General features: G+C 44.9%; 1 protein-coding gene across 2 annotated transcripts in view; it reads right to left on the reverse strand.

The window, feature by feature from the left end:
* Positions 1-703: 703 nt before the first annotated feature.
* Positions 704-19,851, reverse strand: part of MLXIPL (MLX interacting protein like) — a 141,547-nt gene continuing 122,399 nt past the window's right edge. Inside the window, exons 14-17 of one of the 2 annotated variants that reach the window (XM_073565755.1) lie at positions 14,452-14,579; positions 7,260-7,383; positions 3,948-4,077; positions 704-1,799 (exon numbers count right to left, since the gene is read on the reverse strand). In XM_073565755.1, the coding sequence (XP_073421856.1) occupies positions 1,678-1,799; positions 3,948-4,077; positions 7,260-7,383; positions 14,452-14,579 (504 nt within the window). In that variant the 3' untranslated portion in view covers positions 704-1,677. Of the gene's footprint in view, positions 1,800-3,947; positions 4,078-7,259; positions 7,384-14,451; positions 14,580-19,851 lie in introns of those variants that run through there. The other variant, XM_073565756.1, reaches the window with a different exon arrangement.

Consider the following 19,851-nt stretch of genomic DNA (forward strand, 5'->3'; position numbering starts at 1 on the left):
TAGATAGAAAAATATTCAGGATTGAGAGTCCTCAGTGGTTGATACCTTTTAATGGCTAACTGAAAAGATGGTAACAAATTGCAAGCTTTCGAGACTACTCAGGTCTCTTCATCAGGCATTGACTAATACAAAATCTGAAGAGTCACATATTTATGCACATGCAATATGTTACCATCTTTTCAGTTAGCCATTAAAAAGGTATCAACCACTGAGGACTCTCAATTCTGTATATTTTTCCATCAGTATTTAGTCAGTATTTCACATCAGTAATTGTCAAAACCAAGAGTGGGTAAAAAATGCAGAAGCGGTGACATGTTTCTGTTATACTTTTTCTTTGACTGTTCCACTCCTGGTTTTGACGCACAAATACTGATGTCGTGAAATACTGACCAAATACTGATAGTGCGACCACAGCCTAAATCTGATTGTTCAGTTCCCGTACAATTTGTGAATTATCAGCAGCACCCTGTTTACAAGATGATGTTGTAGATGATCAGCGGTGGAGCGGTGGATGGCTGCCAGCTATAATGCCATGTCTATGTACCTATTTGCTGCTATTGTAGTAGTGGTGTCTGTTACGTTATACTTAAACTTCCACAGTGACCCAATAACATTTTAAAGAAGCAGCCAATCTAGAATTTGATTGCTACACTAAGATTAGTTAACATATTATGATAAAAAAAGAAACACAACAAACACATGATAAACTTTAAGCAAGAGCATATAATTGCAAAATCACAAGTTCACTTTCACAGTGAAAATATGAAAAAATCGGGTCAATGTTAACACTTGGTGTATACTGTATAGAGCATAAACACTGAACATTGGCTCACAGAGCTCACACGGACATTGGGATCTTTGCAACTGTCCACGTTTCCGTGACAGAACCAATAAAGATAAAGTACAAAGTACCCTAATAAAAGCAGTCACTAATAACATCCACAAACATAGACAGTAAAAGTTAGACAACCTGAAATCTCAGACTGGAGTCAGGTTATCATATTCTTCAGAGAACCATCGTTCAGTGGACGGTAATCCTCAAAAGTCCCGCATACATACAGCTTCGTATCTTAAACTGGTCTTTTCTGCTATTTATTAAACCACCCTTGATAGATGTGTATTTCTGGATCCTTCAATTCCAGTCCAATATGGGATTTAAACATGGGGAATAAAATTCATCTTAGGAAAGCCAAGGAAAGGTTTTAGGGGAAGTGAACATTTTACCTGTAAAAATGTGCACACCCTATGCGCTGTTTGCTCCAAATTATTACAATGTCGGCCGTGCGGTCCATGATCACAGGTTTATACTAAAGATTATTAGGCACACGGCAGATAAACCCAGCAATCGTGAGTCTCACACCAATGGGCTTTATGTGCACTCTGCACAAATTCAACTATACAGCACTAGAAATTTTCACTGAGTTTTTCCCCCCAAGACCGGACACGAGCAGTGAAACAAGAAACCGGCACCATAGAAAGCTAAAGAATCCAGAGGTATGAATTTCTTCATTTTTTAACCCGTGAAGAAAAAAAAAGATCCCAAGGGCTGGAGAAGAACATTTCATTACCATGTCCAATACCACCATGACCAATCTTCATATGTTGGATATGTTGGATAAAGCCGAACGTCATTAGTAAACGTAGCAGGGGACAGACTGGGGAACATGCCATGCTGATTTAGAAGAAGCCTTCTCCACTCTCTCCTTGTGTCACTGCTTGCATTGCCTGCTCTGGCATCAGGGATGGGTCGGTGAGAATGGAAGTTGAAGTACTGAGCTGACATAATGAACTTAGTACCGCTAGATTAAGAGAAACAAGAGAAAAATACAGGTCATATAGGTTATAAATCATCTTCATAGACAGAAAATATTTTGTAATTGCTCTAAGTATTCTCTTCCAAGAGCTTCAATCCTCATTTTCATCTACCCGTACATCATAGAGAGCTGTGGATCAAACAAACTCACTTGACCAACAGCTATCACTTCCGCCTCCCTCTATCTATGAACATTCGGATAGACCAGGTCTGCACAACATATGGTCAGCATGCGGCCAGTCAAAGGGTTTGTTGCTGAAACCAAGAGCTCCATTCTTCCTATATTCAAATATATTTGTGTCTTTCAGATTCGAATACATTTGAACACTTGAGTTCTAGCTCGTCAGCCCGAGCATGCTGCTGACCTCATCACATTCCTGCTGTCACCACAGTCATACAGCCACGCTGGGCAAAGGTAAGTGCTGTATGGAGGAGGTGAAGATTAAATGTCATGAAGATGCCTGGGAAAGGGGAGGTGTAAATGTTAGAGCACATTATGGGGCAATGGGGGGAGGGGATGTGAAAGGGGACACCATATAGCGAGGGGCAGTGTGGTGAGGGGACTTTATGCAGAGAGGCAATGTGGGGGAATATTATGTAAAGAGGCAGTGTGGGGGGATATTATTGAATGGGGCAGTTTGGGAGGATATTTTGGAGAGGGACAATGTGTCGGGGTATTATGGAGAAGGACAGTGTGGGGTGGACACTATAGACAGGAGCTCTGTGGTGGGACATTATGAAGAGGGGCAGTGTAAGGAAATATACTGCAACGAAGAGAGGCAGTGTGGGGTGGATATTTTGTGCAGGAAGCACAGTGAGGGACATTTATTTATCTAGGGGCGCTGCATGGGAGATATGTTTATTTGTCTGGGAATGACTCAGAGAAGATGTCATCTATAAGATACCTGGATTTGTGACTACACCTCATCATTATTCTGGTTCCTGCTCAGTCAGTGTCTCAAAATGATTGATGACAACTCCCAGTATCGCCTTACCATTGTCAAGGACATACTGAGAATTGTAGGTTCATGCAATGCAATTATACTATATATAGGACTAACCTGACATTAGAATTGATCTCTGTACTAAGGTACTAAGCTTTGTGCTATATACATGTACTAACAGTGGCTCTGGCGCTGCATTCATGCACTGAGAGTGATTGTGGCACTGAATGCATGTACTGAAGGTGGTTCTGGTGCTGCATTCACATACTGATGGTGGTTATCATGCTGCATTCATGCACTGACAGTGGTTCTGATGCTGCATTTATGTACTGACAGTGGTTCTGATGCAGCATTCATGTACGGACGGTAGATGTAATGCTGCATTAATGTACTGATGGTGATTCTGGCCCCACCCTGATGTGCGGATGGTGGTACTGATCTTGTAATCCGTAACTTTGAGATTTTGATGATAATTTGTTGCGTTTCTGCTCCAAAAACTCAGTTTAAGTTATCATGTGTTCACACTGATTTTTTTGAAGCAGAAACTTCCCAATTCCTCCTCAAATATTCAAAACTTGGTTATGATTATTTATTAATGTACTAATGGTAGTTCTGTTGATGTATTCATGTGAGTACCATTTTAAAAAAAATTGTGACCCTTGGAATTGGTTCAGTATGACAATATGGCGCTTGGACCAAAAAATGTTGTACATCCCTGGGCTAGACCAATAATTCATTTGTTTTAGTTTGGGAGAAAGAAGAAAGTTGCTGCCAGAGATATTTGGGGTGTTTGACATCTAATCCCAGATCCTATGAATTCAACTTCCCCATCCTTCTCTTTCCCTATATGTTCTATCAACGGAGCTTTAGAAAGACCCCATACACACATGCCTCTTGGTCAGTTGGCTCTACTAAAATAAGTAGGTTCAATTGACTTTAATCTAATGTGTATGGTAGACTTAAAACCACAATTGGCTATTTTTGACCACCTGCCATATTTGAAAGTGGCTCCCAAGCTAGGAGAGGGTGGGGACCCCTTGGTGTGAAGCATGGAGATAGATGAAAGCAATTGTAGTCCCCACCTGACACGCTCATGGCTCTGACATGTTCATGGTCTCTTACAATAATTATATAACACGATGGGAACACTTCAGGTGCAGAAGTCATATAATAGTGCTTTCCACACTCACTTGGTCGTAGTGCGGGCAGAGAGCAGTGTTGGTCCAGCCAATCCAGTGATGTCTCTCTTAAATCTGCCATACTTGCTGTAGAAACCATACGGTTGAAAGACTCAAATAGGGGACGGATGAGGATGCTGAACTGAGACCAGATAAGGAAAGCAGCAGGATTTTTTTTCCTCTTTACATTACATAGAAACCTAAAACATCTATACTTGTCACATACACTACCATTCAAAAGTTTGTGTTTTCCATGAAAACTCATACTTTTATTAATCAAATGAGTTGCCAAATGAATTTAAAATCTAGTCCAGACATTGACAAGGTTCAAAAAAAAAGATTTTTATTTGAAATAATAATTTTCTCCTTCAAGCTTTGCTTTCGTCAAAGAATGCTCCCTTTGCAGCAATTACAGCATTGCAGACCTTTGACATTCTAGCAGTTAATTTGCTGAGGTAATCTGGAGAAATTTTACCCCATGCTTCCAGAAGCCCCTCCTACAAGTTGGTTTGGCTTGATAGGCACTTTTTGCGTACCATCCTGTCAAGCTGCTCCCACAACAGCTCAATGGGGTTGCGATCTGGTGACTGCGCTGGTCACTCCATTACAGATAGAATACCAGCTGCCTGCTTCTTCCCTAAATAGTTCTTGCATAATTTGGAGGTGTGATTTGGGTTATTGTCCTGTTGTAGGATGAAATTGGCTCCAATCAAGCGCTGTCCACAGGGTATGGCATGGCGTTGCAAAATGGAGTGATATCCTTCCTTATTCAAATCCCTTTTACCTTGTACAAATCTCCCACTTTACCAGCACCAAAGCAACCCCAGACCATCACATTACCTCCACCATACTTGACAGATGGGGTCAGGCACTCTTCCAGCATCTTTTCAGTTGTTCTGCATCTCACAAATGTTCTTCTGTGTGATCCAAACACCTCAAACTTGGATTCGTCTGTCCATAACACTTTTTTCCCCATCTTTCTCTGTCCAATGTCTGTGTTTATTTGCCTATATTAATCTTTTCCTTTTATTAGCCAGTCAGATATGGCTTTTTCTTTGCCACTTTGCCCTGAAAGCCAGCATCCCGGAGTCGCCTCTTCACTGTAGATGTTGACACTTGCGTTTTGTGTGTACTATTTAATGAAGCTGCCAGTTGAGGACCTGTGAGGTGTCGATTTATCAAACTACAGACTCTAATGTACTTGTCTTGTTGCTCAGTTGTGCAGCTGGGCCTCCCATTTCTCTTTCTACTCTGGTAAGAGCCTGTTTGTGCTCACCTCTGAAGGGAGTTGTACACACCGTTGTAGGAAATCTTCAGTTTCTTGGCAATTTCTCACATGGAATAACCTTAATTTCTAAGAACAAGAATAGACTGTCGAGTTTCACATGACAGTTCATTTTTTTTGGCCATTTTGAGAGTTTAATGGAACCAACAAATGTAATGTTCCAGATTCTCAACTAGCTCAAAGGAAGGTCAGGTTTATAGCTTCTCTAATCAAACTGTTTTCAGCTGTGCTAACATACTTTCACAAGGGTTTTCAATGGTATTCTAGCCATCCATTAGCCTTCTTGCACAGTTAGCAAACACAAAGTACCATAAGAACACTGGAAAGATGGTTGTTGGAAATGGGCCTCTATACACCTATAAAGATATTGCATTACAAACCAGACGTTTGCAGCTAGAATAGTCATTTACCACATTAACAATGTATAGAGTGTATTTCTGAATCATTTAATATTTGCTTCATTTGAAAAAACTGTGCTTTTCTTTAAAAAATAATGAAATTTCTAAGTGACCCTAAATTTTTGAGCAAAACCAAAACCTATTGTAAGTGCTGCAGCATATGATTTTCATTTATAATTGGAGCTATATATTAGTAAATCACCTATTGGATTTATTTATAATGCAGTCATTCATTCGTTATGTTGATTTATATTGATAGTCATATTTGGCTTCAAATATTGCTCTGTACAATAGATAGGTCTGACCATCTAAAATGTCCATAAATACATAGAAAAACCTGCTCAATGCAGGATTCACTAAACCATCTCAGACAAATGTCTTTCCAGCCTCTGTTTGAAGACTTCCATTGGAGGAGAACTCACCACCTCATGGCAGCCTGTTCCACTCGTTGATCACCCTCACTGTCAAAAAGTTTTTTCTGGCAACTAATCTGTATCTTCTCCCTTTCAGTTTCATTCCATTGCTTCTCGTGTTTCCATGTGCAAATGAGAATAAAGATGATCCCTCTACACTGTGACAGCCCTTCAGATATCGTAGGACATACTGTAGTTTGCAGTTCACTCACCATCCTGGTAGCTCTTCTCTGAACGTGCTCCAGTCTTTCAATGTCTTTTTTAAAATGTGGTGCCCAGAACTGGACACAGTACTCCAGGTACGGTCTGACCAAGGAGGAGTAGAGGGGGATAATCACTTCACGTGAGTTAGACTCTAGAATTCTCTTAATGCATCCTAGAATTGTGTTTGCCTTTTTTGCTGCTGCATCACACTGTTGACTCATGTGCTGTCTGTGAGCTATTAGTATACAAAAGTCTTTTTCACACGTGCTGTTGCTTAGTTCTATTCCTTTCATTCTCTAGATGTAATTTTCATTTTTCTTGCCCAGATGTAGAATCTTGAATTTCTCCCTGTTATATTCCATTCTATTAGTCACTGCCCATTGTTCAAGCTTATCTAGATCCCCCTGAATCCTTTCTTTGTCTTCTCTAGTGTTAGCTATCCCTCCTAGCTTTGCATCGTCTGCAAATTTGATTATTTTACCTTTAGTTCCTTTATCTACATCATTTATAAAAATGTTGAACAACACTGGCTCTAGGACAGAGCCTTGTGGTACCCCATTTGAAACCCTCTTCCAATTGGATGTGCAACCATTTGTTACCACTCTGTGTACAATCACTGAACCAGTTGTGAATCCACCTAACTATATCCTTGTCAATCCCATACCTGGTCATTTTTCAATAAGAATAGAATGAGATATTTTATCAAATGCTTTGCTGAAGTCGAGATATACTATAGCTGCCGCATTTCCCTGATCCACCCAGTCAGTGATTCCATCATAGAAGGAAATTAGATTAGTCTGACATTACTTGTTTGCTACAAACCCATGCTGGCTCTGGTTCATTACTGTATTCTTATCCAAGTATTTACATACATGCTGTTTAATAATTTGTTCAAAGATCTTTCCTGGCATAGAAGTGGTGGAGGGCTTACCTATAGATTACTACCATCACTAATATAAAACGGTTTGTAGGATAAATAGTTTCATGAAATAAAGTAATATCAGGGGTCAGTTAATAAGGATACTAGCCAAAACTTCCAGTTCTGCAAGGTCCTACTCTGGACATAGTTCTGGAACATCTGACGCATGTGCTGGAAGCGCTGTTGTGTTACTGGCACCCCAGAGGCTGGAAGTTGCTGCTGACACACACTATAATAGGGAAAGAAACACATTGTCTTATTTTTCTGTCCCAAAAGCTTACTGATGGCATTAAATTTAACTTCAAGCTTTATGTAATCTTGTATCCCACCAAAGATGTCCCTGCAAAAGCAACAGACTGTTAGAGCATAAAAGCAATCAGTCAAATTTGCAAACTTCAGAAATGGTCTGCACCCAGATCAATCATCAGTGATGCCAAGACTAAGATAAGACTAAGACTAAGATAAGACGCCTACTGCTATTTGGTGATGGCCACCCAGTAGTAATGTATAATTAAATCATGAGTTCCTGTGCCAGTCCTTTTTCAGTACCCACCGTGATGCCGCCATACTTCATGACGTTACACTATACAGGACCAATAAACACCACAAAAATAGCCTAACTCTGTTCATCATGGTTATAGAAGTGTATGATCGCACTTCCACATGTTAATTCCTACTTATTCACACTAATGACATTTGTATCCCAAATCACTGGACCTTTATAGACCCCAAACTGCCCTTTTCACATATAAAGAGCATAAACCCGGTCCCCCAGGTTGACAACAAACCGCTGTTTTAATTTTACATTTGCAACAACATAGTAATTAGCATAACATTTTTCGAAACATGGATTTTTGTGAGAACTCACCGTAAAATCCTTTTCTCCGAGACGCTCATTGGTGGACACAGAGACTGTGGTGTATGCTTCTGCCGCTAGGAGGCTGACACTAAGTGAAAAAGAGAGGTTAGCTCCTCCTCCGCAGTATACACCCTCGCCCCTATTGCGGGCGGAAATCAGTTTGGTGCCAAAGCAGTAGGAGGACAACAAAATCAGCCTTAATACAGGTACAACATGTCCAAAGAAAAAAACACCACCCTTATATCAAATAAGTAAACATATATTAATTTAAACAAAACAAGAGCCAACTTGGCTAATAGGGTGGGTGCTGTGTCCCCCAATGAGCGTCTCGGAGAAAAGGATTTTACAGTGAGTTCTCACAAAAATCCATGTTTCTCCTTCGCCTCATTGGGGGACACAGACTGTGGGACATACTAAAGCAGTCCCTGGGTGGGAGATTGACTCACCGATCCAAGCTACATGCACCTCTTGTTTAAAGGTGTGCCACCACTGCTTGGAGAATCCTACCCGGGCTCGCATCCGCTGAGGCCTAAGTATGGATATTGTAATGTTTGGCAAATGTGTGCAGGCTGGACCAGGTTGCTGCTTTGCAAACCTGTTCCGTCGAAGCTTGATGCCGAAGCACCCAAGAGGCGCCCACTGCCCGAGTAGAGTGCGCTCTGATCCCTTCTGGAATCGGCGTGCCTCTAATGCGGTAGGACTCCTGTATGGTCAAACGAATCCATCTGGCTATGGTCGATTTTGAGGCCACAAGTCCCTTCCTGCGCCCTTCGGGGAGCACAAACAGCGTGTCCGTCTGACGACACATATCTCCGGAGGGCTCTTACCAGGTCTATCGTGTGAAGCGCCTTTTCCACACGGTGCACCGGTGCTGGACAAAATGAAGGCAAGACAACATCCTCATTAATGTGAAATGAGGACACGACCTTCGGGAGAAAAGGAGGGGCTGGTCTGAGCACCACTTTATCCTTATGGAAAGTGAGGTACGGAACTCGGCAGGATAGGGCCGCCAGCTCAGAGACCCGCCAGATAGAAGTGATGGCCACTAGGAACACCACTTTCCAGGAAAGGTACCTCAAAGAAACCTCCTGAAGTGGTTCAAATGGAGCTTCCTGCAGAACACTTAGTACCAGGTTAAGGTCCCAGGCGTCCATAGGCGCCTTATAGGAAGGTACTAAATGGGAGACTCCCTGGATGAAAGTCTTCACCTGCAAATTGGTAGCAATTCTGCGCCGGAACAAAACGGATAAAGCCGATATTTGTCTCCTGAGGGAACTCGGGGCCAAGCCCGAGTCTAGGCCCGACTGGAGAAAAGCCAAGATGTTGGGAATAGAGAATCTCAGCGGAGAAACACCGCGGCCTCGACTCCAAGCGAAGAACACCTTCCAGGTGTGGTGGTAAATTCATGCTGAAGCAGGCTTCTGGGCGCTAATCACTGTAGCGACCACCCTGCTCCGAACCCTGCCTGGGCTAGAATCCAAGATTCAACGGCCATGCCGTCAAACACAGGGCCCCTGCGTTCGGGTGGCAAATCGGCCCTTGAGAAAGTAGATCCGGGCGCTCTGGTAGACGCCAAGGGACGTCGGCGAGTAGCAGCATTAGATCTGCGTACCATGCTCGATGAGCCCAATCTGGGGCCAGCAGGATTGCCGGCACACCTTCCGTCTTGATCTTCTTGACGACTCTAGGAAACCGTAGCAGCGGGGGAAATAGATACGGGAGGCGAAACTGGTTCCATGGCAGAACCAACGCATCCACAGCGATTGCCTGCGGTCCCTGACCCGAGCGACATATGTGGGTACCTTGGTGTTCCCTCTGGAAGCCATCAGGTCCACATCCGGTGTTCCCCACCGCTGACAAATCTGCCGAAAGACTTCGGGATGTAGAGACCACTCTCCGGACGCAAGACCCTCCCAGGCTGAGAAAGTCTGCTGCCCAGTTTTCCACGACCGGGATGTGAACTGCCGAAATCACCGAGTGGTTTGCTTCGGCCCACTGAAGAACATGCCCCACCTCGCGCATGGTTGCTCTGCTGCGAGTGCCCCCTTGGTGATTTATGTAAGCCACGGCCGTGGCGTTGTCCGATTGAATTCGGACAGGGCGGTCTGCTAGAAGGTGACAAAACTTCTGGAGTGCCAGCCGAATTGCTCGTATCTCCAATAAATTGATCGGGAGGCGTGCCTCCTGTGGCGACCATGGTCCCTGGTTTGTGTGGTGGTGAAACACCACTCCCCAGCCGAGGAGACTGGCGTTGGTTGTCACCACCAGCCAATGGTCTGGGGGAAATGGTTTCCCCTGGGTCAGAGAGGAACTGGTTATCCAACATCCGAGAGACTGCCTGACCGGAGAGGACAGACGACACTGCCGATTGAGCGTGAAAGGGTTCTTGTCCCAAGCTGACAGGAGGGCGTGCTGCAGGGGGAGAAGATGGAACTGGGCGAAAGGTATCGCTTCTATTGCTGCCACCATTTTCCCTAGAATCCTCATCCCAGATCGGATGGTATGAGGGACTGGTTGTCGAAGTGCCCGGACTCCCTGCTGGAGAGCCAGTACCTTTTCCTAAGGGAGAATCACCAACCCTCGGCAAGTGTCGAAGATCATTCCTAACAAGGAGATCTTCTGAGCTGGCACAAGGGATGACTTCTTCGCATTGACCAACCACCCTAAGCGGGCAAGAGTATCCAGCGTAATGCTCACATTTTCTTCGCATGCCCGTATTGAAGGGCCTTTGACCAAGAGGTCGTCCAGGTAAGGCAAGACGACTATGCCTCGAGATTGCAGTATGGCCATGACAACTGTCATAACCTTTGTGAACACTCTGGGAGCCGTGGCTTGCCCGAAGGGTAGCGCTACAAACTGAAAATGTTGATCGTTGATGGCGAAGCGTAGGAACCTCTGATGAGGAGAAAAAATGAGACTATGCAGATATGCATCTTGGATGTCTATTGAGGCCAAGTATTCTCCCTGCTCCATGGCCGATATGACTGAACGGAGAGACTCCATTCGAAAATGTCTGATCCTGATGAATCTGTTCAGAAGCTTCAGGTCCAACATAGGCCTGACCGACCCGTCCTTTTTGGGAACCGCAAAGAGGTTTGAATACAATCCCAAGCTCTTTCGTGTTCCGGCACTGGAATAATGACTCCGTTGTGCTGGAGCGATTTGATGGCTCCCAATAGAGCCCTTGCCTGGGCATCTACCCTGGGAAGCCGGGAAAGAAAAAACCGTCTTGGAGGGCATCTGACAAATTCTATTTTGTAACCTGAGTACACCAATTCTTCTACCCATGCGTCGTGAGCGACATTGGCCCAGACGTGGTGAAACCAGAGTAGACGGCCGCCCACCCTGCTGGTGTCGTCTGGTAAAGGCCTCAAGTCATTTGGCTGATGATCATTGGGATCTGGATCCTCTCGATCTTGCCTGTTAACCACGCATTCTCCCCAATGGGTTGGCTCTATATGAGACCTGCCACTCCCTATCCTGGTTGGGGCGGCCTGAGGCGGCGGAATTGGGCCCTGTAGTCCACTCGGGGTTGCGAAAGGCCCGAAAACGTGCCTGAAAAGGGTGACGAAAAAGTGGTTTGACCTTTTGTTGAGGGAGAAACCCACTCTTTCCTCCTGTGGAGTCGGAGATAAGTTGGGCCAACTTTTCCCCAAATAGGCGGCCGCACTGATAAGGCAGGGAAGTCAAGGACTTCTTAGAAGTAGAATCGGCTCGCCATGTCCTCAACCACAGGGCTCTTCTGATAGAGATTGCATTAGCGGCAGCAAATGCCGAACAATTGGCCGCATCCAAAGACGCATTAATTACATAGTCTCCGGCCATCGTCATCTGACCTGCGACCTCCGAAATCTCTGCAGGTAGATCCTGTTCCTGCGCGATCTTGTTTAATGTTTCTGACCATGATATCATAGCCTTAGCTACCCAAGTTGCTGCGAACGAGGGAGCAAGTGCAGACCCTGAGGCCTCATATACTGACCGAGCTAAGCTCTAAAAAAGGCGGTCCGTGGGATCCTTAATCGAGGAAACACTAGAGATAGATAACAGGGTCTTAGTGGCCAGGCGTGAAACCGAAGGATCCAATATCGGGGATTCCATCCATTTTTTTACGGAGGTCCGGAGCAAACGGATACCTTGTTTCGAGTGCTTTTTGACCCGAGAAACGCCGGTCTGGACGTTCTCTATTCCGCTGCACTATGTCCTCAAACTCAGGGTGAGAGGAAAAAATTCTGTGCGGGCGCTTCACTCACTTAAATGCCACGTAGCCGCTGCGGGATCATCCTCAATCCACAGGGTCTGATTGACGGCTTCTATGAGGCTGTCCACTGTTTCACGTGACCCTGGAGTATCCAGGTCAAGGGGCTCATCTGAGTCGCAATCCGAGGTCTGCTCAATATCAACCACTGGTGACGGGGAGCGAGAAGCAGAGCTTACGGATGCCAAGGCACCGGATGGACTGGGCGACACAGTGTGGATTCGTTTCCTCCGAGTCTGCCTGGAGTGAGAGCGGCCCCTGCAGGCCGGAGGCTCTAGTGAGGTGGAGGTTCCTTCCAAAGACAGCGAGCCACAGTCCCTGCCCTTATCTGGGGCTTGAAGGGACTCTATTGCTCTCGTAAGCGACGCCATGGATTGTGACAGTGATCGGGCCCACTCCGGGGGATTTGACACATTGGTCGCGGTCATAGGGGAGGGCTCCTGGGCGCATTCGGAATTGCAGGCTTCGCATAAATGCTTGCTCTGCGCCCACGGAAACGCAGCCCGACAAGAGATGCATGCAGCGTAAAAGAACGTGTGCGTCTTTGCCTTCTCGGACATGCTGTATCTGTCCGCTGCTGGGTCTATGGGGAGGAGGTAGCACCTCGTTTTTCCCTGTAGCGTGGCCTCTCAGGCACTTACCCCAGTCCTGCGCCCCCCCCGACGTGGATCTTCCTTCAAATCGCGCGCCGACATCTGTGGTGCGCGCCAGCCTGTGAAAACGGGCCTAGGGGCGGTACTTTCGCTTTGCGGCCTAGCTGCGCTCCGAAGCCGGGGCCTCGATTTCTATCGTCGCCCAGTGCAGGGCGGGCGGAAGGGACGCGCGGCTCCGGGGGCGGGACTTCCGGACACGGCATAGCTCCGGCCGAAGCCGCGGCCTCATTTTCCCCCCTACCAGACCGGGGGTGGGGCGTGGTATGGCGCTACTGACCGGTGCATAGTTTCTGACCCAGGCTGCCGCCTCTGCATGGCTAGCGCTGTGGGCTCCAGCCCGAAGACTTCCAGGAGCCCTCCCAGACCCTCTCTCCGATGATCCTCTTCCGCCTGCAGCGCAGGTATGTGAGGGGATCTTTGACAAAAAACAAATAGGAGGGTGCAGGCACCCTAGCTCCATCTAACCCCTTCAGGGGGTGAGGAGAGGGACCGTCCGCCACCTTGCAGCACTGCAGTCTGAGCATTGGTGGAGCAGTGGGGGCCGCACGGACTAGTCTTGTGCCTCTGTACAGCCCATGGTTTCAATACCTAGGGGTGGTCAGGGCCAAGTCCGGCATTGTGTCCCACGTCGCGGGAGAGGATACGTGGAGGCGACACTCGCGTGCTCGCCCGTTGTTGGTTTGGGGAAATCGGACCCTTTCAATAGGATCCGTTGCCCCTGTCACTTCTTCATGGGAAAAAGATGAAGGAAAGGTCTGGAGAAAAACAAACAAACGTGTGCCTCCATGGACACTAAGCAAAAAACTGATTTCAGCCCGCAATAGGGGCAAGGGTGTATACTGCGGAGGAGGAGCTAACCTCTCTTTTTCACTTAGTGTCAGCCTCCTAGCGGCAGAAGCATACACCACAGTCTCTGTTTCCCCCAATGAGGCGAAGGAGAAAATATTTTTCAAAAAGACAAATATACAAATGAGGAGATCTCTTCTGATTATTAACCAGAAAGTTCAGAGGAATATGCCGAGCTTCATTTGATGACGGCACCGATCCAGCGTTGAGAAATGTCGTGCAACACATATACCTCTAATTTTATGATTTAGAAATCAAATGTTATTAAAAGTCTAAAAAACAAACAAAAAAACATTTACTGAATTTACATCCTGCTGGATCTCCCCAGGCTCTGCATTTTCCTCTGGACCTTTTGTTAATGGGAGGTTCAGCTATAAAATTTCAACCTTCACACAAATAACTATGTTTGAAGTAAATGTTCTTATAAATACCATAATAGGAAAAATAAAAAAATAGAAATTTCTCAGTGTAACCAGATATCCCACCAATTCCCCATCTGTAAGATCTTGGCTAATGGATGGAATTAGTACAGTCTTATGCGCTGGGTTGGTAATAACCTGGGGTTACAAAAGCATCTTGAAGTTATGTCGCTGGGAGGCACCATATTTCTTTTTTTCCACCCTCAGACTACTTCTGGTGTATGTCAATATTTCCATGCCTAATAAATGGATCTTTCTTGCTTACTTGATGGTGTCACTGAGATCCTGTACCTGGCGGCGCAGACGCTGGGATTCTTCCTGTAGCTGAGTCCTCTCCTGCTGCAGCTTACAGATATACTCAGCCGTCTTCTGCAAGATGGTGGCCTTGCTGAACTAGGAAGATTAGTACTGTGTTACTACTTGGCGTATACTATCTATGGCATATAAGACCTTCACACATCGCAATTTTGGCAGTATATTGAATCACTATTTGTAACTAGATCCCATCTAACCAACCGATTCCTATGTCTTCTTGTCTTTGCACTGACTCTTGATTATGGATCTAAATACTAATAAATGCAATGTGAGAGTCATGCGAGCGTATAATCGGACTGTGTTTTGTCCGTATACGAAACTGATAACATACGACAGCACACTGAGCAATAAAAGTCAATGTGGTAGTTTGAATGACTGCTTCAGTGATGTCTGCGTACAAAAAAAAAAAAACAAAAAAACAATCGCCGTATGCATTACTGTGATCTGTTATTTGAATCTGACTCCCCCTTTATAAGTCCAAAAAATGGGTCGCCTACGGGTTATCAGATGTACCGTATATTTTTCTCAGACATATATTTTTCTGGATAAACAAAACAGTCGATTTTTGCGTTTAAACACCAAAATTTAAACAAAAGCATTTCAGTCTGGTAACAAGGGTAAAAGTATCTTTATAATTTATCTTTTCTTTTTCGAAAATTCTGTTACGTTTATTATCTCTAAAACTCAGCCTGGCAGCCCTGTGCAAATGCTGCAACCAAGGCCCAGCATTGTGCAAGATATATCAACGTTTCCCTTATAGTCACTCAATATTAGTGACTTATGAGACAGCTGAAAAGAGCTGATCTTGATATAAATTTTGAGACGGATGTGGCACTTCAGACAAACTTTTAAAAGGGAGTCCGTCACCCCCTAAATGCATTTTAACTAGGCTATATAGTGTTTTAGGTGACATAAACCCATATAACAATAATAATCATCTTTATTTTTATATAGCGTTGACATATTCCACAGCGCTTTACAGTTTTGCACACATTATCACTAGCACTGTACCGCTTGGTTGTTCTATGCCTGAGAAAATTACTTATTTAACATGCAAATGAGGAGGCTTCGGTGCACCCTTTTCGTGGCCAAGAGATTGGTGCACGGTTATATCTCATTTACATATTGGCGCCTTCCTCCTTCCTCCAGACTGTCAGTCTCTAGGGCAAGCATTGTCTGAATGCTGCCGCCAAGTGTGCGGTGACGCGGGTGTGCAGTGGTTGGACGCGTTCTCCTCTTTGTCTCCTTTCCTCGGACAACACACGTGCCATTTCCAGGTATATTAGTGCAGAAAGCAGTGTTAGAAAAGAAGGAGAATGCAGGCGCCACTGCGTGCACAGCCGCACACATTATATGTCACCTATAACACTGTATAGCCCATTTAACATGCGTTTTGGGAGTGATGGATTTTCTTTTTTTTTTTTTTTTTAAATTCGTTTATTAAACCATAAGCAGTTTTACAATACATACATTCAGTGCAAAATGTTAAACCTAGTACAAAATAGATATGTACAATTAGCATGAAGACATGAGGCATAATATGTGCATCAATTGTATGTAAATAAAGCAGACATAATATCGATTGAATCACAATGGTGTTATGTTATTGTACCAGTAATAGAACCTGCCTAGCTTCTAAACTCTACCGACATCTACTAAAACATAAACTATTCTGCAGCCTACTTCTATATAGCAAGCAGTTTATTGTGCGACATCTCCGCTCTGCATGGTAAAGTGAGAGGAGTTTCATCTCTCCCAAATCTTTTTAAATTTACCTGGGCACCCTCTATTCTGATACAGTGTCCTTTCATATGGGATAATCGAATTTACGAGAGTGATCCAGGACCCAAGAGAAGGTGGTGAATTCCCCATCCATCGTAGTGCCAGTATCTTTCGTGCCATGAACAGCGTCTCCCGTAAAAAAATCCCAACATAATGACCCCACGTCTCTTCATCCCACACTCCAAACAGACATATCAGCGGTTCGAGGGGAACAGACGTTTGTAGCATGGATGTTAATAACGACGTCACCCCTCTCCAGAATTGCACAACAACAGGACAGCACCAGATCATATGAATAAAGTCTGCATCCATTGAATGACATCTCAAAACATTCCGATGACGGATATCGGCCCATCTTAAAGAGTCGAATTGGGGTCAAATATGATTGATTAATAATGTACAATTGTATCATCCTGTTGTTGGCAGACGGAGACACCCAGATTGGTGACTCCAGAATTTCTTCCTATTCCTCATCCCGTGTATCAGGAATGAGCCTCTCCCATTTCTTTTTAACGGAGTCTATGGCCCATTCTGTCCCCACTGACAACATATATGTATATAAAGAGGAGATGAGACCTTGAGGGCCCTGTGACTTGAGGATCCCTATCAAGGGCAGAGACGAAATGGCATCACTCATATCTAAATTTCTCATATGCGATTGAAAAGCTGACCTTAGTTGTAGATAACGGAAAAACTGGGATCTCGGGACACCGCGATTGACTTGTAATTGCTCAAAGGATATTAAAGTACCATGATCGTATAGATCACCCATCGTAGAGACACCGTATTGAACCCAGAACTCGGCAGACGGATGTTCACGCAGCACCGGGAGGTAGTCATTATTCCACAGGGGCATTTCAGATATAACATCGCCAAATCCAACCACCCCCTTAATCTGTCTCCATATTGATCGTGCCAGACGGAGCAGAGGCAGCAGTCTCGGGACATTTATTTTCCTCATTTCTAAAATACCTAGTCTGAAACTAGTCCCTGCAGCATGAAGAAGATGACTCTCAGAATTCGGGAGGTGGCCTCCAGGCATCCATGTACTTAAGGCCTTGGCCTGTCCAGCTAGATAATATAAAAAGAAATTGGGTAATGCTGCCCCCCCTCCCCTCTTGGGTCTCTGTAGAGTGGTCAACTTTAGTTTAGGCCTGGCTTTCCCCCAAATAAAGGATGTGATTTGGGAATTTAAATGAGCAAAAAAGGATTTGGGCACCACCACCGCACTATGTTGAAGAAAGTAGTTAAGCTTGGGGAGTAATATAATTTTAATTAAATTAATACGTCCGGCTACAGATAATGGAAGCTTACCCCAGATTGCAAATTTACCCCTGACCGTCTCCAGCAGTGGTTGTATATTGAGTTGTAGATCAAATTTACTGCCCTTAGAGATATGAACCCCCAAATATTTGAAACTAGTCACGATGGGCAGCAGGAAGAGAGTCTCAAGTCGTGGCATTGGAGCATGGGAAAGAGGCATCAAAGCAGATTTATCCCAATTTATGTAAAGGCCAGAATATTTACTAAATTTATTTATGGTAGTAATCACTCTTGTCAGGGTTTCCTCTGCTTTGTCCATAAATATCACCATATCATCAGCGTATAAGCCTATGGTATCCGTCCGACCCGCTATCTCTATACCAGCGATATCAGGGGATAATCTTACATGAATTGCCAGCGCCTCAATAGCGAGAGCAAAAAGGGCCGGGGAAAGAGGACACCCCTGCAATGAAAATGATTCAGATATGGAGCTATTTAAGATGACCCGGGCCTTGGGCTTCATGTATAAGACATTGACCCAGTTTTGGAATCTTTCGCCAAATCCATATCTCTGCAAACATGCACGGAGAAAAGGCCATTCAAGTGAGTCAAAGGCCTTGGCCGCATCTAGTGATGCCAATGCCCATTCATTATCCGGTACCAGAGAACTATATTGGGCCACTGACTGGACACGTCTGATATTTGTGGAAGTGCTCTTACCCGGCATAAAACCCGTCTGATCAGGGTGTACAAGATCCAATATAACGGTATTTACTCTTTTGGCTAAAATTTTTGTACAAATTTTATAATCCACATTTACTAGTGATATGGGCCTATACGATCCACAATCCAAAGGGTCCTTCCCCTCCTTTTTTAGAACTATTATATTGGCCTCATAAAAAGACTCCGGCATGCATCCCCCCTCCCAAATCCCGCTAAACACTGTCAACAAAAGAGGCGCCAGTATATCTTGATATTTTCTATATAACTCCACAGGGAATCCATCCGGCCCAGGGGCCTTCCCGGAGGCCATACCTTGTATGGCATCCTCTACCTCCTCCAGAGTAAACTCAGCATCCATATAGGCCTGTTGGGAAGGACTTAGCGTGGGAAACTCTATATCTAACAAATAGTCCAAACACTCTGGGCCATCCACATCTGTCTTAGAATTGTACAATGAGCCATAATAGTCAGAAAAGCACTTTAGTATCTCCTCAGTTGAGGAGACCAACGTACCATCTGAATCACGGATCTGTAGAATTGTGTTGGTTGCATTGTGCTGTCGTACTAAGTAGGCCAGAAACTTACTCGCCTGATTCCCCATCTCAAAATAAGACTGTCTGGCAAAAAATAATTTACGTTTCGTCTTAGTGTCCGTGTATTGAGCATATAACCTTTGAGCGGTCAGCCATTCTATCCTATTACTGTTAGATTGATCCGATATATAGGCTGCCTCCGAGTCTTTCAGACGTCGCTCCATCTCGCCATCCTCCTCCGATGTCACCCGCTTAATGTGAGAAATTGTAGAGGATAAACAACCCCGTAAATAGGCTTTAAGAGCATCCCAAAATACATTGATATTTCGGGGTTCGGGGTGGGACGAGACGAAGCAACGTAGCTGATCTATCGTTCTATCAGGGGGTGTTATCAATTTCAGCCAAAAAGGGTTCAGCTTCCATGCCATTCTGTTAGTCAATGGCCCATATTTAAGTTTGAGAATGACTGGACTATGATCCGAAACTCCCCTGTTCCCGTGTTTAATGTCCTCCACCCACGCAGCCAAACCGCTGGATCCAAAAATGTAGTCTATGCGAGACAGAGAGCGTTTAGTGGAGGAATGGCAAGTATATTCCCTCGTCTCTGGATGGTGCACTCTCCATAGATCTAGCCACCCACTACCCACCATGAATTGTGACAGTTGGGATGAGCCCGGAGGGGGGACCCCACCCTGTATTCCATCGCCCAGTCTCAATTTATCAAGATGGCTATGCATGACCAGATTAAAATCTCCCATACAGATGACATGTGCGTCTGGGTAACTTAAAGCGAAGCTCAATGCCCTCTGGAGAATTGATATATTAGCCGGAGGGGGATTGTAAATACAAAGGATGACATATTTCCGAGAGTCAATCAGCGCATGGACAAACACAAATCGTCCCTCGGGGTCTCTCAGGGCTTCCCTGACCTCCCACCGAACATCCTTATGAATTAACAGAGAAACTCCCCTTGAGTAGCTGGTGTGAAAAGAATGCATAAACCATTGCACCCACGGCTTCTGCACCCACCGAACTGTATTCCTGGTCAG

This window comes from Dendrobates tinctorius, unplaced genomic scaffold (genome assembly GCF_039654945.1).
Source record: "Dendrobates tinctorius isolate UK_male_01 unplaced genomic scaffold, ASM3965494v1 ptg000016l, whole genome shotgun sequence".
Taxonomy (NCBI): Eukaryota; Metazoa; Chordata; class Amphibia; order Anura; family Dendrobatidae; genus Dendrobates; species Dendrobates tinctorius.